This window comes from Pocillopora damicornis, chromosome 12, assembly GCF_964200805.1.
Source record: "Pocillopora damicornis chromosome 12, jaPocDami1.2, whole genome shotgun sequence".
Classification (NCBI taxonomy): Eukaryota; Metazoa; Cnidaria; class Anthozoa; order Scleractinia; family Pocilloporidae; genus Pocillopora; species Pocillopora damicornis.
Window position 1 is genome coordinate 13,457,840 of NC_142681.1, and position 20,089 is coordinate 13,477,928.

At 39.0% G+C, this 20,089-nt stretch overlaps 1 protein-coding gene and 1 pseudogene across 3 annotated transcripts in view; both read left to right on the plus strand.

Moving 5' to 3' along the window:
- The window catches only part of LOC113679450 (trafficking protein particle complex subunit 11-like), a 55,136-nt pseudogene that overhangs the window by 21,703 nt on the left and 13,344 nt on the right, over positions 1-20,089 (plus strand). The window lies entirely within an intron of this gene.
- LOC149036590 (uncharacterized) lies at positions 5,597-18,595 on the plus strand. Of its 2 annotated transcripts, XM_089189302.1 has the most exons (3): positions 5,597-5,616; positions 13,640-17,263; positions 17,593-18,595. In XM_089189302.1, exons 2-3 carry the CDS (start codon positions 13,675-13,677, stop codon positions 17,613-17,615), a joined length of 3,612 nt encoding a protein of 1,203 aa, XP_089045428.1. In that variant the 5' UTR covers positions 5,597-5,616; positions 13,640-13,674; the 3' UTR covers positions 17,616-18,595. The 2 variants fall into 2 exon arrangements, with proteins under 2 accessions (XP_089045428.1, XP_089045429.1); XM_089189303.1 differs by lacking the exon at positions 5,597-5,616 and having other exon boundaries at positions 12,517-17,253.

Sequence of the window (20,089 nt, forward strand, 5' to 3'; positions counted from 1 at the left end):
CTTGGCCTCTTGTAATATGCACCTTGGGCGAAGCTTGTCGACGCTTTGATGCAGAAAAATCTTTGCAAATTAGGCTCTCGGCAATGAAAATAAAAATGAAGGGCGTGATCGCATGAAGGTTTTTTCCGTAGATTTCTCTGGTTGGTTCACCTCAACTCGTGTTACTCATCTTTTGAGCTGATTTCTTAGAAAGAAAGATTATCGAACAATTTTCCTTTAAACTTTCATCTAGTGTTCCTCGTCAATTTCTGTTTCGAAAATACAATAAAAAAAGATCGGTTACCGTGCTTTTCTAGGGGATTAAGTGGGCCAAACGTACCACATTTATGCCTGTACTGGCACTAATCAAGCGCATCATTTCATCAGTTCACAGTGCTGGGGCTGGGAGGGCTTTTTGAGCAACTCTTGGAAAAACTTGATGGGCTGAAGTGTCGAGCATAGGGAACAAGTGGATATATAATTTGTGGGAAAATCACGCAAATTGAAATGACATCGACTCAAAACGTTCCACGAGTCTTTCCTTTCAAGGTCGTAAATTTGCATCCTGGAGTAACGGGCAGGCTCTTAACTTTATCTTTTTTTTTCTCTTCGAAGAGTTTTTTTAAATTTCCCAATTTTAAAGGGGACAAATTGTACACCAAAATCATGCAAAAGAATTTAGTTCACTCTGCTCGTTCGAGAGCTAAAGAGTATCGTTCCTCTCTACCCGGTCCATGGATTGATAACAATACCGTGTTCTCAGAATGCACGGGTACTCATTCCCCTGACTAGGTAATTTTTACACGCAGTATGAGATTCGCAGTGCAAAACTGAGAAATCACCTTAATCACAAAATTGAGACGACAAAGGTGTGGGATTTAGAATCTAGTATCGAATTCTCGTTCCATTATCCAAAGTATTTAAGTGAGAATGATGATACCGTACTATGTCAGAAAAACAAAATTTTCCTCATCGAAATCTAGATATGACGTAAAATACCTTGATTTCAGCTTTGGAGCGAAGGACTACACAGCGTGGACATGACCAGCTACGCCAGAGGAAGAGATTGCACGTAAATGAGATAAGGCCTTGCTGCTGAGTGAATTTTAACAATTAAACTGACCCGTTTAAATTTATAACGCTACTAAGTTTGCGGTTCATTTTTCAGCTTTTACATGAAACTATTTACAGAAACAACTTTAAATCAAGTTTCATTGAATACACCACGATGATGGGAGGTACCCAAGAGTAGGACCGGTGTGGCTGATTATACGTGAGCCGAAAAAAAAACGTTTTCTCAGGGAAAATTACAAATTTAGAGTTTACCTTTGAGCGATTATTCTGTTTTCTGCTTTTGTTTAGTTATCTTCCTTTAGACCTTTCATATGAAAATTTAAATGCAATCTCCAACCTAAAAATCAGACCGGAATTGGAACAAAAATGTGATAGGTCCTCCTCGACTATTTGATGCTCATCACATTTTAACAGAGGTGAAATAGACTACATTCGTTGATTATTACTAAGAACATTATGTAATAGAGTAGTCCGATCGTCCAGGTGAGTGGAGACCTGAGAAGAGCTGTTGTCGGTAGTGGTGACTACTGATAACAGTCCTTCTCAGGATTACACTCATCCGGACGATCAGACAACACTCTACACTTAATGTATGGTCCCGAGGGAAACAGTTAGTTTTATTTTCCCGAGAATCCTGATGAATTTGATCAGGGGCACGTGACCAAGAATCAGCCAATCACAGTGCTCGTTTTGTTGAGTTAAATTCTAGGTATATAACAATATCACATGTTACCCGCAGGTTCAAACCATTTATTGTATTAAGAACATTCTAACATGGTTTCTTGTCCTCTCTCTACCCATATCACTGGGTCTTTTGCAAAGGCGCAAGTACAACTTCAGGATCTTAATCCGACAATTGTGTATTCATTCTTTACCGATCTTTCTCTGGACTTTTTCAGCCACCTCCTCCACAGATAGACCACGCTCAAATAATAAGCTCCAGTCAATATGTTTGGGTTACCGTATTTACCCGTGTATAATACGCACTTTTTTCTATAAAAATAACCATCAAAATCACGGTGCGTATTATACATGGTTTCTATTGTTTTTCAAGCACGTCCTAATTTGCATACATTAAAAACACAACAAAGAAAGTAACAAAAGCCTAGTAGTGATTGGTCTTTATTAGCCAGTCAATATGTTTGGGTTACCCGGTGGCTGGTTAATTCAAGTTGTGAACGAGTCGCCACCACAGTTAAATGTATTCGGTGTAAGGCAACTTTTCGAAACGTTTGTGGCTTTATACTCTGTATTTTATCCTTATCAATACAATCACGCCATCGATAACCAGATCAAAAACGTCAAAATTCTTATTGTGAACTATCCTCGCTGATATCCCAGGAAATTCTTGACATCACAGTCTCTTGTTTTGCAGTTGCTTTAATTTGCATTAGTCATTAACTACGTTTGTTTTCTGTTAAAACGCCACTGTCTGGCGCAAGAAGATAAGTCAGTCTATGACACCGCGTGCTCTCAAAGAAACGTATTATAATTTTCTTTTATGAACTGTTACGTACCTTTTGAGCAGATAAGAGAAACAGATCATAGACATAGACTGGAGTTTCTGGTTCATTGGTAGTCTAAGATATAAAAATAAGTTGAGGAGTTAAGTCCAGAATAGCTAGGGTCTTAAAATGGCTCCTTAACAAGATTTGGTATGGGCTAAGAGTACTTGAGTACCCGCCCAAAAGATCAGAGTACGCCCTCTCATCAGATCTTGACGTTCATGATGTTTTCCTGTTTGCCTGATACTAGTTACTAGGAAAGTTACCTTATATTCACAATTACAGGCCTTCCCCAATACACTTCACTTGAGCCATTAGTTAAAGGTTTCTGTGTGCGACAGACAGATTTTTTCTTTTGATTTTAGATAGTTTACATTTTGTTATTCCGACCTATCTGCAGATAGCTTGTTCCGTCATCTTTCACACCCCCTATTGCCACATCATAGTTACTGATATTATTTGGTGCTACTCCAGCAACACCGAAACCAACCCAACCTGTGGTTCTTACTTGCACCATAAACTCCAGTCAGTCTGCGAACTCATAGTAGTTGTTGGAAACATTGTAATTTCCTTTGTCATCGAGTATGATCATGTTGGAGTACATGTTATACATACTGCTACTTTTTGTGAAAGCCACATACAGCGCTAAAATACACAACTGTACAAGAGCCATTTTCTTCGTCAAAGATCGGCCTCGCCTTCACTGAGGAACAGTAGCCTTGAATGACCGTGCATTTTTGTAATTGTCCGTTTTATAGCCTTTTTTCTAATTACTTACGTAGCCAATATCTGTCGGTGGTATATTTTGTATTTTTACCTTTGTTTTGGCTTCGAAACAAGCTAAGTGCGATAACAGAGAACAGGAAGCAGCAATTAGAGGAAAAAAAATGATATGCGAAGAGAATATTCAAGTGGAAAGTTTTCAGTGATAACAGGATGGGAAACCAAGGAAACCAGTTGTTTTCTGAATGAGATATTTCCTTTTACGGTGAATCTGAAGAGATCAAAATTGAATCATGCAAAAGCTGGAAGAATTTGTTAACTTAATCAGATGAGCACGGAGATCTCAACTACTATTCCGATAAAGGGAAGTGATAAACTGCAAGCGAATGAAGTTAAAGAAGGGTAGAAAATACATAGGTAAAAAAGTGATATCTTAACCAGCTGAAAATTAGCCAATTATATCTGAGAAATATCCAAAAGGCAAAATCTATCTAAATTTAGGCAATTGGTCGTTAATTTTGGACCTACTTATAACACATAACCGCTGGTCTTTAAGCGTGAGTCCAGCATTGGTCAAATCAGATCAGATAAGTTAATCAACTACCTTCGCTTTCAACCAATATCGATGCAAAGTTTCCCCACTTTGAATACGCATGTACTTGACTTAACGTTTAAATATGTCAGTTGTCAATACATCTGATGACTCTTAAGTTCAGGAAATTTAATCAAGCCACGTCACTGTAAATAAATTCTCATTTTGCAATCAGCGTCACCGAGTTCTTTCGATTATGTGACCCCTGCGTTAATTTCAAAATCGACTTGATTACTCGGTATTTTTACGAGGGACCGGCGTCTGCTCAGGGCACACCAAAAGGGCAATTACCCTGCCTTAGAGACCTAAGCAGCATGATTTTTGTCTTCGTTCAGCCGTAACGAACAAACGGCTTCTTCATTTTTGTAATGTAGCAAAGGCAGTAACAAAAAACTGTTTTGTTACTGCCTTGAAATTGTGAGTTTTGATTTGAGATTACTGTCAACAAGATCCGGTCAAATTTCCAAACTTTCATTTCATTTACTCTTTATTTAGAGAAAACACTGAAACTAGATTTGCTGGGGAAAAAAAAACTTTTTAAAACTTTTGTTCCATATTTTATAAGTTTTTCAGTGATATACAGTTTTTATGGTTTCTTTGAAAGTAGGGCGCGTAGAACGATTTTTCAAAATGTTTTTTTCCAAAATGTTTCCTTGTTTCCTTACATTTCGATGTTTACTGTGTATTTTGTTGCATATTTGTCGTCTTTACTTGAACTCCCTCGATGAGGCCGCACAGTTCATGGTCATCGAGGCAGGCAAAGCGCTAGTTCCTCTTTTTCTTCCTTCTTGTTCCTCCCTGAGGAGGGGGGACGGAAGCCAAACCCCAGATCAAAACTTAGCACATTTTTCTCCAATTCCGATATTTATCACTTATACTTGAAATTACTTTGCGAGTATTGGGAAAACTGTGAGTTTGAAATGTTTTCAAATTGCGCCGGTAAATATTAAAAGTGTGACGTCCCAATAAGCCGTGTTTACATAGTCTCATCTAAACTAACCAGTTGAACTATGAGAGCGTGCGAACTATCTCAATTATTTTATAACCATCACTAGTTACAAAAGTGTGACGTGCAAAACCGAATTACAGTCACTTGGCTTTTTTAGTAGTTTTGGCTTCGATCATGCAAATCACACCTGCTAGAAAATGAAAAGTTCACGAAGACAATGAGTCCATTATCACGCAAAGATAGCTTAGCGTTAAAAAAAATAGACTTAGGTTGTACTGTGGTCGATCTTGTGATAAAAACCAAACCTTTCAAAGGGGTAAACACTGAAACCTGACATTTCCTGTTGAAAAAAGAATAACACTTTTCATTTTTCATGTTCAATTACATCATGAGTGATAAAAGTGTGACGTACGAAACCAAAATACTGTGTACTTATTGATGGAGTGGTAGGGGCGCAGCGAGGTCCTTTCTTCATGACCCTGAGCTTAATATTTTCCCCACTGGCCCCACCAAATTCTGTCAATAAGCATTTTATCATATGACCACTAACTGTTAAAAATTTCAACCTAAATGGAACGCGATAGACGGGCATACGGGTACACAAGAAGTATGCAATTTAAAACTTTTCCCTTTATTTCGATAAGCCCAGAGGGGGGGGGGAAGGGAATAACCTAAACACACGTGATCTGGATACCTAAAACACTGTGACAGCGGAAGTTGGGAATGTTGGGAAAAGTAATTCGTTATTTTTGTTGTTTCATTTTGAAAGCATCAGCCACACTGTCAACATCTTGGTAAGTGCGATTGAAAATCTTTCCTAGTCACTCGGTTTTTATCAGCTTTAGTTATTTAGTAACTGTAAAGAGGTAAGGCACTTATGGCAAAGCCCAGTACCCACTTTTTTGATCTTTATGTTTGCGATACGTCACGTTTCGAGTGTTAGCCCTTCGTTAAAGCGGTTGATGGCGCGATTGAATCGTCACCACGGCGAAATAAATTGGTTTTACGGCAACTTTTTCAAATCTCTGTGCCTTTATACCGTATGATTTATTCTCATTAACTAAAATAAGGTTATTGAGTATTGTACAATTTGAGAAATTGATGATCATAAAACTGGATTGTCCCACGTTGATATAGGAAATCCGTAGTGCTTCATTACGTGGTTTTCCGGTGGCTACGATCTCCACTAGCTATTAACTTGACACTTTTTAGGAGTGTTTAACGATCGATTCCAAGATTGCGGTAGACTCCAATTGAATCCCCGTTTTCTACTTGTACACAAATGTTTCATGGTCGAGATACTATTCGCTTAAGTTTTTAGATACTAGCGGCGGGTTCTACGGTACATATGTTTCTAAACGCCGTAATCCCTTTCTTTTTTCTGTCTGTTTAAGCGCCAGTCTCGCATAAGAAGATAAGTCATGACGCTGCGCACTCATGAAGAGAGATGTTTTAATTTTCTCAGAGAAACTAAAACTTTCTTAAATTCACTGTTATTGCATACAGAGTATAAGCGTACTTTTGCGTTGAACGGATGCTTCATATCCTCACCGTAAAATCGCTTTCTTCAAACCGTTATGGTTTCATACAATATATTTCAACCTCATTATAACTAAGATTGTTCAGCATTGTTTAGTTTGAGAAACTGATGGTTTCCACAATCACGTGATCAAAAACTAAATTCAATCCTATATTAAGGCATAGTTATAATGCAGAATGTCTTTCACTGATGTCAGCAGTGGCGGCCCAAACTCACATCTCGAGGAAACGCAAACGATTAATTCATGAAAGCATCACGCGTTGTGTGACTCGGTGCTAAGTTACGAGAGTTGAACATGTTATAAACAGAGGAAGATGTTTCATTTTTGGACGCTGAAATCCGTCATTAGTCAGAAAAGTGTGACGAGCTCAACCGAAATACAGTCACTCGGTTTTTTTTAGCAATTCTGGCTTCGATCATGCAAATCACACCCGCTAGAAAATTAAAAGTTCACGAAGACAATAAGTCGATTGTCACGCAAAGATAGGTTACCGTTTAAAGAAAGAAACTTAGGTTGTACTGTGATCAATCTTGTGATGTAAATGAAAGCTTTAAAAGAATCAACACTTAAGCTTGTCGTTCCCCATGAAAAATAGAATAACCCTTCTCAATTTTCATGTTCAATTAAATCATTAGGGATAAAAGTGTGACATACAAATCCAAATACTGTGTACTTATTGATTGAGAGGTAGGAGCGTAGCGAGGTCCTTGCTTCGTGACCGAGAGCCTAATATTTTCCCGTCCGGCCCAACAAAACTCAGTCAATAAACATTTTATCATATGACCACTAACTGTTGAAAATTTCGACCTAAATAGGACGCGATAGACAGGCATACGAGCACAAATCTTTTTTCTGTTTGTTTGTTTTTTTTTGTCTAGCGGCGAATTCTACAGTACATATTTTTCTAAACGCCGTAATCCGTTTTTTTCTCTGTCTAAGCGCCAGAGTCTCGAGTAAGAAGATAAGTCATGACGCTGCGCGCTCACGAAGAGAAATGTTTTAATCTCTTGATAGAAACTAAGACTTTCTTAAATTCAATGTTACTGCATACATAGTATAGGCGTACTTTTCCGTTGATCGGATACTTCATATCTTTACCCTTAAATGGCTTTCTTAAAACAGTTAAGGTTTTATACAATATATTTCAACCTCATTATAACTAAGATTGTTCAGTATCGTTTAGTTCGAGAAACTGATGGTTTCCACAATCACGTGGTCAAAAACTAAAATCAATCCTATATCAAGACATATTTATAATGCAGAATGTCCTTTACTGATGTCAGCAGAGGCGGCCCAAGCTCACATCTAGAGAAAAAGCAAACAATTAATTCATGAAAGCGCCACGCGTTGTGTGACCGGTAGTCACTCACAAGAAATGAACACGTCCTATAGAATTGTATGGGGAACCAAATATGGTCGATTTGAAGTAGTAAAAGTGTGACGAGCAAAACCGAAATAGATTCACTGCGGAGTAAACTGCTGATCGGTTTTCCATATCAGTTCATGAAAAGTTGATTATCGCTCACAGCAAGCTTACCGTTTAAAGAAAGAAGCTTTGGTTCTATTGGTATCGATCTTGTAATGAAATTTTAATTTTCGAAATGGATGGACACAGAGGCCTGACGTTTCCTGTGAAAAAAGAATGGAATGAGTTATTTTATACATATGTTCAATCCATCAGTGGTTATAAAGTGTGACGTACGAAACCGAAATTCATTCGTTTAAGATGGAACACTTAAATCTTCGGAGTAAATGTTGATTCGCCCCCCAGATCCCCCTCTCATTAATTCGCCATTAGTATTCGAATTCCGTTTTGAATTTTCGAAAGTCGCATGAAAACTGGGGAGTTTAACTCTCACTATCTTCTGTAAGGTTAGAGATATATTTATGATTTGTACTAACACTTCGTGAAATGAGAATCACTAGTTCACGTCTCGTACATAATGAATCACTTCAGGAAAAAAAAATACCATTTTGATCTTTTTCTCGATCGTATTTGATAATTGATCAGTTCCTATTCTCAGTAATTTTGTTAAATACTTTTAATCACAGTTTTCATTTTTCCTAATCACAAATTGGCAGTAACAGTGTTTATAATAATAATAATTAATAAGATTAACCGTCAGGCGTAAAACGGCCAAAAAAATTAGCAGTTAAACACTTTTCTGGTAAAAATTTATGGAACGAGTTGTTAAACATTTCTGGTAACAACTCATGGAATGATGTTAACCGTTACTCGTAAAATGGCCAAACTTTTAACCGTTAGCCGTAAAAGCCATCACCCCGAAAACGAAATTTGTCCGCATTTCGAGAAATCAGGTAATGTTGACATCAATACTAAATTAAACGGGAAGCAAGCTTGTCAAGTTGGCAATTGTTTGTTATTTTTTAAAGACATAGAAGAACCTAAGCCATATATAATTTTTATCATTCGAATGATCGCTGGGTGTTAGTGCCCTCTAGTTGCAAGTTTCTTGCGATTGTCTGAGGAAAAGAGGAAACAAAAAGGTTGAAAAGCATTATTGCCATTGGGAGTTTTCTGGAAAGTCCCTTCCTGATGCGCGGATCCTACAACGTAACTGTAGTCCAGTCCATTTCCCCCACCTCTCTTCCCTTTTTCAAAAGAAATATGAAGGACTATTAAGTATAACTATTGATTATTACTGAAAGTCAAGCTACCTCCTCATTTACTTGTTGCCATATTTCAGTCATTGGATTAACACCTTCAAAGGTAAGACTAGTGATGTGGTTATGTTCAAGCAAATTACCGATCCACTCCGTCCGTTTTCTTTTTTTTTTTTTTTTTTTAATAATCTCAGTTGCTATTTTTGTCTTCGATCATGCAAATCACACCCTCAAGAAAATGAAAAGTTCACGTATACAATGGGTCAGTTTTTACACACAGATAGCTTACTGTTTAAAGACAGAAGCTTTAGTTGTACGCTCAATCTTATCGATCTCGTGATGCAAATCCTAACGAACTAAAAGGGATGAACACTGAAGCCTGGCGTTTTCGAATAAACAAAGTAAGATGTGTCATTTTTGGATGCTCAAATCCATCATTAGTTAGAAAAGTGTGACGTGCCAAACCAAAATACGGTCACTAAGTTTTTTTAGTATTTTTAGCTTCGATCATGCAAATCACACCCGCTAGAAAATGAAAAGTTCAAAAAGACAATGAGTCCATTATCACGCAAAGATAGCTTAGCGTTAGAAAAGAAACTTAGGATCGATCTGTTCCACGTTCAATTACATCGTGTGTGATAAAAGTTGGACGTACAAAACCGAAATACTGTGTTCTTATTAACTGAGTGGTAGGGCCGGAAGGAAAATTATTTGGCTCGGGGTCATGACCTATGGACCGAGCGCAGCGAGGCTCAAGCTTCATCACCCAGAGCCAAATATTTTCTCCACTGGCCCCACAAAATTCGGTCAATAAGCATTTTATCATATGACCACTGACCATTTTCAACGTTAATGGGAAGCGATAGACGGGCATGCGAACGCACAAAAAATATGCAATTTTATTTCGAGTAGCCTAGAGCAGGAGGGGAATAACCGAAAACACACGTGATCTAGATACCTAAAACGCCGTGACAGCGGAAGTTCGGAAGGTTGAGAAAAGTGCGGAGTGTAATTCGTTATTTTTGTTGTTTCATTTTGAAAGAATCAGTCACATTGTCAACATCTTGGTAAGTGCGATTGAAAATCTTTCCTATTCACTCGGTTTTTATCAGCCTTAGTCATTTAGTAACTGTAGAGAGGTAAGGCTCTCATGGCAAAGCCCAGTAGCTGCTTTTTCGAGCTTTGTTTTTGCAATATGTAGTTATGTCTCGTTTCGAGCGTTAGCCCTTCATTTAAGCGGTTGATGGCGCGATTGAATCGCCACCACAGTGAAATAAATTCATTATCCAGCGGTCTTCTCAAATCTCTGTAGCTTTATACCGTTTAATTTATCCTCATTAACTAATGTTATTGAGTATCGTTCAATTTGAGAAATTGTGATCATAAACTAAAATCAGACCTTTATTTATGTTGTGGACTGTCCCTCGCTGAAGGAAATTCGTGGTGCTTGATCAGGTGGTTTTCCAGTGGCTATGACTCTACATCAGCTATCAACTTGAATCTGTTTAGGAGGGTTGAACGAACGATTCTCAGAGGAGTGAAACTTTCTTAAATTCACTGTTATTGCATTTATAGTATAAGCGTATCTTACCGTTGAAGGGATGCTTTATATTTCCACCGTTAAATTTCTTTCTTCAAACCGTTAAGGTTTTATACAATATATTTCAACCTCAGTAGTTAAGATATTGTTAGGCATTGTTTAATTTGAAAAACTGATAGTTTCAACAATCACGTGATCAAAAAGTAAAATCAATCCCATATAAAGATATATTCATAATGCAGAATGTCCTTTACTGGTCCAAGTTCACGTCTCGAGAAAAAGCAAACGATTAATTCATGATAGCGTCACGGGTTGTGTGACTTATGTGTTAAGTTATGAGCGAAGTTATAAGCGTTGAACAAGTTATTAAGAATAGAATGGGGAGCGAAATATGGTCGATTTATCACGAGAATTTTTTCGAGAAATCAACATTTAACACGTAAAATCAATAAAAGTACACACATCTTGTGTGTCCATATTAGTTTCTGGCGATTTCTGCCGTTTTAAGCTTACTTTGCCAACGCTGTTATTCCCATCCCCGCAGTGACACCTCGCATTAATCGAGCGTCCCAATCAACCAAGCAGACAGCTGTCCCCGTGATAGGTCTGCAATTCCTGATCCATAATAGGAATGCACGATAGAAGCGGCACCAGGATCGTGCATGCTACACCACTGGAACATACCACAGAAACCTTTTCCAGCCGCTCGAAAATTGTTGATGACTTCCCTTACCACAGTAGACTTACCAGTTCCCCCCTTGGCCAGTCCCTAAAAAGTTATGACCCTTACAAGCCAAGCATACAATCTCCGCCCGTCCGTGAGATAAGTGAACGCTCAAATTGACGACATGCTAATAACCACCAAACTACTCTACTGAATATTACGGAGAACGAGTTGCCACAGGAAGAAAAATTATGAAATAACATAATGAACACCACTTGACGATCTGCGTCCTCAAGGAATTGGCTGAACTAATAGAAATTTTATTGTCCTTTACAATGAATTTCTGGTGACTAAATAGGCATTAACACCAACATAACTGTAAGGGGATAGATTAAGGGTAATTCGGCCAAATCTTGCAGGCTTTTCTTTTTATCCAGAAGTTTAGTGACATTACCTTGGAAAGGTAAATGCAATCGACGGTAGGGCATCATATGGACAATTGTGTGATCATCTCGGTAATGAACCAAAAGAACGGTGTTTCAATAAAATCGAGCGAGGGAATTTCCAGTACAAACATTTTGGACGGTACATTATTTAAACTGTCGAATAGTTCTCGAGAAAACTAGAGCAATTTTTTCATTAATCATTCTTGTATTATTCATGAATAAGAAATAAAATAGAGTGATCCTAATGGTCTGCATTGCACATACGTTTTGACAGCCGGTTTAACAAAATCAATAAACTAAGAATGGGGAAACTAGAACTTATATTGTAGACTATTCCTTTCTGATTTCTTTCTAATTTCTTTTGATTTCCATCGATTTTTCATTAGCTGAATTTGTATTTTATTCTTGTCTTTTTTGTTTGTTTTTAATCAAAGCGAATAATGCCTCAAAAACAAATCGGCGAGTCAGGCTATGACACATGGCAGCAGTTTGTTTCCTTTGAGAAAAGGTAGCTTCCTTACCTCACAATACATGATATAACCAAGCCTCTTATTCTTCAATGTTCTTCATTGATTGAATCAATAAGCTTCATTATCAATTAAGAAGGGACTCTCTTTTCCCATTTCTTTCTGTTTCCGGTTTCCTAATTATCTGCCTAAAGAAAGTTGAGACACTGGGAAGAGAATTTTTTTTAGTTTCCTCATACGATTAGAAAGAACAGAAGTTCTAGTTCGATCACAAATCCTGTGACAAATTCTTAGTGACAATGAAACTTTTTGATTTTCAAATATGAATGTAGTTTAAGTCAGGCACAACTGTCTAGATTTTTGGCTTTTAACGTTCACTCACAAAAAGATGAAAGACAGACATCCGTAGTAATATGATTCAACCTAAGGGCAAAATGTTTCTTTTACATTACGTGACGAGATGAAGGAACCAAAAAACCTAGGTCAAAGTATAATATATAGATTTAGCCAAGCCTAAAAGCGGAGCTCGTATTTTTTTTTCCCCCGCACGTCTCAAGGGCACAACGCCTTGCCCTGGCCAGGACTAGAACCCGGGTCGCCCAACTCGCAGCCCAGTGCACTGACCACTGAACTACTGGACAAAGCCGTGGCGTTGGCGTGCCCGCGGTACAGTTGACCACGCATGTTAAAAGAAGCACCTTGTACGGTCGTACGGTCGTACATCCAAATTTTTTCGGCTTGATGGGCTACTACTGTTTTGCATAATTTTGGGGCTACGCTCTGCGAGCTCCGCTACTATTTACGACAGTGACCCAGTGAGTTAAGTCTAGTTTCTACGGTTCGCTTACCTGCGAGTTAACAAAGTTGATGTACTTCAACACGGAAGCTGAGTCAGTTCAGTAGTAAACTTGGTCTGCTGTCATTTCCAATTCTTCTCCAATAATTCTGGAGAGCCTTACGCAGATAACACTGACTGTCAGTTCCAATATTGGAATTGAAATTTCATGTATGGGACTTGCTTCTTCCATGACAAATGCACAGTGAACTTGGTTAATGACATTTTTCAAACGGAAGTAAACGACTGCTGAAATTCATTATCATGGCCAATTTACATTGTCAACTCAGTTGGTAAAGCCAAATAGTTTTTTAATACCCCACCAAAGTTTCTTCAAAAACTTACCCCGTTGTTTATAGAAACTATGCATGTGGAAAGTTCTCATTGCAAAAGTTAAGATAAAGTCTGTCAGTTTTTTTTATCTTTGTCCAATGACTTTAAAGTCATTTAATGTTCTGCAAAAATCTCAACTTGAGGAAAATAAAAAGTTGACCAACCGACTTCTTCACTTTTTTGTTTTTAAGTGGATATTGTGAATTCTAACACTTTCAGCTTGTTACAAATAGTTTCCGGGTGTAATCGACCCAGCCCGTTTTTGTAACTTAACATGTGTGTTCCTGTTTGAAGTGACTCGTTATTAATCAAGATTATGGACCATTTAGTATTGTGTTACTAAAAATAATGTTTCCCTGATAACAGTTGAGGATTGCAATGGAAACCTAACAGCAGAAGCCATGACACCTTTCATGAGCCTCGCCTTATTTGTTGCCCTGTTCTTGCTCAACTCAGATCGCATTCAGAAAGCCATTGAGATATGCAGCGAATGTTTGATTTTGCTTAATGGCACCGATAAAAACAGCAAAGACCAATTTGATTCAGCACTGCTACAATTTTACAGCGACATCTATACCATTCTTTTCAGCGCTTATCGTCATATCTCTGACTACATAAGTGCGGAAAGATACGGAAGGAAACTGTTTGCCTTATACAGAGGGTATGGAATTATGCTTTATAAACTTGGCGAAAGCCTAAAAGCAAAGGAATATTTTGAGAGGGCCCTTGCCATAACAACCAAAATTGGCGACAGAGGAGGGGAAGCATCATGTTATGGAAACCTAGGTACTGTGTTTCTGTATGTTGGCCAATACGACAAGGCTGAAGAGTATCTCCAAAAAGCGCTTGTCATCAGCACTGAAATTGGCGACAGAGAAGGGGAAGCATCATGTTATGGAAACCTAGGTACTGTGTTTACGTCGCTTGGCCAATACGACAAGGCTGAAGAGTATCTCCAAAAAGCGCTTGTCATCAGAACTGAAATTGGCGACAGAGAAGGGGAGGCAACTGACTACGGAAACCTAGGTACTGTGTTTCAGTCGCTTGGGCAATACGACAAGGCTGAAGAGTATCTCCAAAAAGCGCTTGTCATCACAACTGAAATTGGCGACAGAGGAGGGGAAGCATCATGTTATGGAAACCTAGGTACTGTGTTTAAGTCGCTTGGCCAATACGACAAGGCTGAAGAGTATCTCCAAAAGGCGCTTGTCATCAGAACTGAAATTGGCCACAGACAAGGCGAAGCATCATGTTATGGAAACCTAGGTACTGTGTTTAGGTCGCTTGGCCAATACGACAAGGCTGAAGAGTATCTCCAAAAAGCGCTTGTCATCACAACTGAAATTGGCGACAGAGGAGGGGAAGCATCATGTTATGGAAACCTAGGTACTGTGTTTCAGTCGCTTGGCCAATACGACAAGGCTGAAGAGTATCTCCAAAAAGCGCTCGTCATCAGAACTGAAATTGGCGACAGAGGAGGGGAAGCATCATGTTATGGAAACCTAGGTACTGTGTTTACGTCGCTTGGCCAATACGACAAGGCTGAAGAGTATCTCCAAAAAGCACTTGTCATCAGAACTGAAATTGGCGACAGAGGAGGGGAAGCATCATGTTATGGAAACCTAGGTACTATGTTTACGTCGCTTGGCCAATACGACAAGGCTGAAGAGTATCTCCAAAAAGCGCTTGTCATCACAACTAAAATTGGCGACAGAGGAGGGGAAGCATCATGTTATGGAAACCTAGGTACTGTGTTTACGTCGCTTGGCCAATACGACAAGGCTGAAGAGTATCTCCAAAAAGCGCTTGTCATCACAACTGAAATTGGCGACAGAGAAGGGGAGGCAACTGACTACGGAAACCTAGGTACTGTGTTTCAGTTGCTTGGCCAATACGACAAGGCTGAAGAGTATCTCCAAAAAGCGCTTGTCATCACAACTGAAATTGGCGACAGAGGAGGGGAAGCATCATGTTATGGAAACCTAGGTACTGTGTTTAGGTCGCTTGGCCAATACAACAAGGCTGAAGAGTATCTCCAAAAAGCGCTTGTCGTCAGAACTGAAATTGGCGACAGAGGAGGGGAAGCATCATGTTATGGAAACCTAGGTACTGTGTTTACGTCGCTTGGCCAATACGACAAGGCTGAAGAGTATCTCCAAAAAGCGCTTGTCATCACAACTGAAATTGGCGACAGAGGAGGGGAAGCATCATGTTATGGAATCCTAGGTACTGTGTTTACGTCGCTTGGCCAATACGACAAGGCTGAAGAGTATCTCCAAAAAGCGCTTGTCATCAGAACTGAAATTGGCGACAGAGAAGGGGAGGCAACTGACTACGGAAACCTTGGAACTTTTTTTAGAACTGTTGGTGATTTTGAAGCTTCGGAAGTATGCTTGGAGAAAGCTCTATTCATATCCAGAGATATTGGAGATGGAAGAGGAGAGTTTGATATCCTCCGAGGTTACTCCGTTTTGTATTTATGTCAAGATAAAATCAAAGACTCTCTGTCGTGTCTTCACCTATGCATTGAAAAGTATGAGGAGCTGAGATATTTCTTGGGCGTCAATGATCAGTTCAAAACATCATTTCTGGAGGACACAGGAATATTCCCCTACAAGCGGCTATCTACTTTGCTTTGTGACACCGGAAATGCTCGGGATGCTCTTTATGTTGAGGAGTTGGGTCGAGCTAGAGGCCTATCAGACTTAATGGCAGAGAAGTACTCGGTTGAAACGCACATCTCTGCTAATCGACAATCTTGGTTTGGCATTGAGGACATTTTAAGAAAGAAAAGAAACTGTACTTGTCTGTACATTTCTTATTTTCAGAATCGTCTGCATTTGTGGATCTTGAAAACAAGTGGAGTCCTTCACTATAGAAGAGTATCACCAGAAGAGAATCTAGTTCAGGCTGGGTTACCCAAAGATTTGTCTGTGAGTCAATTTTTGGATTATAATTTCCGGAGTTTTGGTATTTTGCCCACTAAAGATTGTGAAGATCGGTCTTTAAATACGATTAAATTGCAACCTCTCTCCCCCGCGCAAAAGAGCTCAGCAAGATTGCGACTTTTGGACGAGGACGAGGACGAGGACGAGGACGAGGACGAGGACGAGAAAGTGATTTCAAGTCTATACTTGTCTTACAAAATGTTCATTGCCCCCGTTTATGATTTGCTTGATGAGCCTGAAGTAATTATTGTTCCTGACCGCAGGTTGTACAAAGTTCCCTTTGCTGCCCTGAATGAAAAGGAGGGAGCCGAATACTTGTCAGAGACTCATAAGATCCGTATCATTCCTTCGTTGACAACACTCAAGAACATTCAAGATAGTCCAGAGGACTATCACAGCAACACTGGTGCCTTGGTAATAGGCAATCCCAAAGTTAATTGGCTGCAATCATTGCCAGCTGCAAGAAAGGAAGCGGAGATGGTCGGACGACTGGTGGGTGTTCCGCCTCTAGTTGAAGAGAAAGCAACGAAGCAGGCGGTACTGGAGCGGATAAGTTCAGTGAGCTTGATACATTTTGCTGCCCATGGTAACGCGGAAAGAGGGGAAATTGCACTCTCCCCCAATCCCTGTCCCAACAGTCAAACCACTCTCCCACCGAAGGAAGCTTACATGTTGACGATGGCTGATGTCTCACGAGTGAAAGTCAGAGCTAAACTGGTGGTACTTAGCTGCTGTCACAGTGGAAGTGGAGAGATAAGAGCCGAGGGAGTTATAGGAATTGCCCGTGCGTTCTTAGGATCCGGTGCTCGCTCGGTGTTGGTTGCACTGTGGGCCATTCCAGACTCAGCAACTCAGCAGCTGATGAGTCGGTTCTACGAACACCTCATTGAAGGTGGAAGTGCCAGTGAATCTCTTCATCAGGCCATGAAGTGGATGAGAAAAAACCCCTTGAACAAAATCTCTGAGTGGGCTTCGTTTACGCTGATTGGAGATGATGTGAGACTCGAGTTTGACAACCAGCGGCAAGACTCGGTGAGAACAGGTATTTCATAAATTAAAGTTAAATTAGATGTGAGGATGGTTATATATATATATATATATATATATATATATATATATATATATATATATATATGTAAATATATATATATAGATATATATTTACGCACCCTTTTTTTTCCTTTTTCAAGAGTTACTATCTTTACTCTCTGGTGTAAAATATAGAATCTCACAGATGCCTCTCTACCAACGAGACACAAGTAATAGCCAATTATTTTTATATATCGTGCTTGGTGTAATTGTGTTTGCTTTATATCCAAAATATTAATTGAGGTAATAATAAATTGGGTTATTTCAATTTTTTTCTTGCAGGAAAAAAGACCCCGATAGAGTAAATAATGACAAGTACTCGAAGGGAACAGAGTTAAAAGACTTTTAGATGGATAGATTAAATAGAAATAAGTAGAGAAAATACTCTATCCAGTATTTCATCGACATTAAAAAAAAAGAGCTATCCCAGGTTAGGGGAGATTTATTCCAATTTTTGCTGCTTTCTTTTCTAATATTCTCAGGAGGCAGTAATGATTATGTACTCAACAATTTTTTGTTTTTCACGCAAAAATTATATTAGACACGAAACAATGTTGACCTACGTAAGGCTTTTGAGTAAAACGAATTCAGTAAAGTTAAGACAGTAGTTTAAGTATTAAACAAACCACTAAAATCTGGTTTAATTTTTGTGTTTTCAAGCCTTTTGTAAGGTTTAGTTATTAAGAATACCTTATACGGATACGGATAACTGCGGAGAGATTCGTTTATACTTACTCAACGCCTAGCAGGAGTCGTGCCGGCACGTAAACACTTTTTAAGTGGCGTTAAGATAGGATTCGCAAAAGGAGAAGCGTTGCGCATCCTCAAAATAGGTCCGAAGCACTTCACATTTAAAAAAAATCGTACAGAGCTTAAAAATACGACTAAAAGAGGGGAAAGAGTATACCTGACGAACTTCTGGAGAAATACGTGTCTGAAGTTATCTGCTCCAGTAGAGAAGGATCACTTCCGGCTTTACAAAAGCTCAAGAACACGCTGATGTGGAAATGTCACATTCAAAATCACATCGCCAAAAAGTATATCCTGGCCAGAACTGATCTTTGGAGACAGAAGTTTAAAATCGCTTGCAGATGGCGGGAGTGTCATGCGGGCATGTCGATACTTCAATTTTTAACTGGTCACTTGCCACTTGTGCTATGCACCCTGCGCGAAGCTTGTCGACTCTTAAATGCAGAAAAATCTCTGCCAATTGGCTATGAGTTAGATCTCTGAAATATGGAAGTAATCCTGTCTTGGAATAAAGAGTTCATCTGTTGTAGAATAAGTTGATTCGTAACACCCTGTATGTAAGGAATAACAGCAAAACCAGTCGCTGATTCTTCTGGTCTTCATCAAGAGTGTTACTATTTGTCACTGGTTTTTGGCAGTTACGGAGAAAAGTTTTTATATAGCCATTTGCCCATTTGGATTTTAGTGAAGAGCGAAACAACGTCGAAAGATACTAATTCTTCACAAGCGTTAAGAGTTTATCTTTTATGAAATCCCCAAATTCGCAGGAATTTTTGACTGTGTAATCAGTATTCCCAACAACAGGCGACAAAATTCTCGCAAGAAAACCAAAAATTGCATAAGTCGGACAATTAACAAAAGAGACAATTGGTCTCAAAGGAATTCCCGGTTTATGAATTTTAGGTAAGCCATAAAAACGTGGACATAAGCCGTCACTACTGTATAATATTTTGTACGTAGAGTCACTAATTTTACCAGCTTTTTGCAAATCAAGCAACATTTTTTTTACTGGTAGGATCAGAGTTTAAGACAGCATACGTACTCTTGTCATTAAGCAGAGTCAAAGCTTTGTCGCGATATTGCTGTTTGTCCATTACCACAACACAATTACCCTTGTCAGCAGATAATACGAGCCTGTCCGGATCCTTTTTTGAGAGCTATAAGTGCATTGAAAACATCGTTTTGAATGGGAGGAGGTTTGGATCGTGACGATGGCGGTTTGCCTCCTGACGCTTATTTACACCTCGTCAGAAAAACGTTTGGTCTATGAATTGTAACTTCAGTTACATTCATTAAATCTGCAAACCAGAGTAGCATCAAACTATGTCTGATTGTCCAGGTTGCCGTGTGAACTTTAATGTATTAGACAAGAAGGCATTTGCTTACCTTGGCTCCTTTGATCACTGAACCAGTCGGCCTACGGTTGATGAAGTTCGGGATCTTTTGGTCGGTAACGGCCCATGGAAGCGCGCTTGACAAGGTGATACAAGATGTCCTACTATTGCGTCACTTCCAAACCATTGATTCGGAAATTCCGTATTCCCTCGCTATCTCTCGATTGTTGTTAACAGCTTCAGCTTCAATTACGATTTTCAACTTAAAGTTGAGATCGTAAGAATGATGGCGAGTGTTTGGCATGATTGTGCTGAATGTAGACTTCGCAAGATAATGTTCACCAGGTGAAGTAAATTTGCGACTACTGATTTTGTTGATCGAATTGTTTTTATACTTTAAAACCATGTTTCCCGAGAGGGAAGGCTAAAAATTAATGTGTACCGATAGGTTGTCATTAAATGTGTGACCTTTTTTGCCTTTTGTTTATCACTGTGATTAAATGTGTGACATTTTTCGGCTTTTGTTTATGTGTGTGACATTTTGCTTTTGTTTAATCAAGGCTTTTGTTTGTGCGCGTGGTCGCGTGTGCGACAATTCTGCTTTTGTTAATTAACGGTAAACTAAAATCAATACGCGACTTTTTCGCTTTTTTGTAAGTTTATGAAAGAATTTACAATAAACTTGACCAATCTTT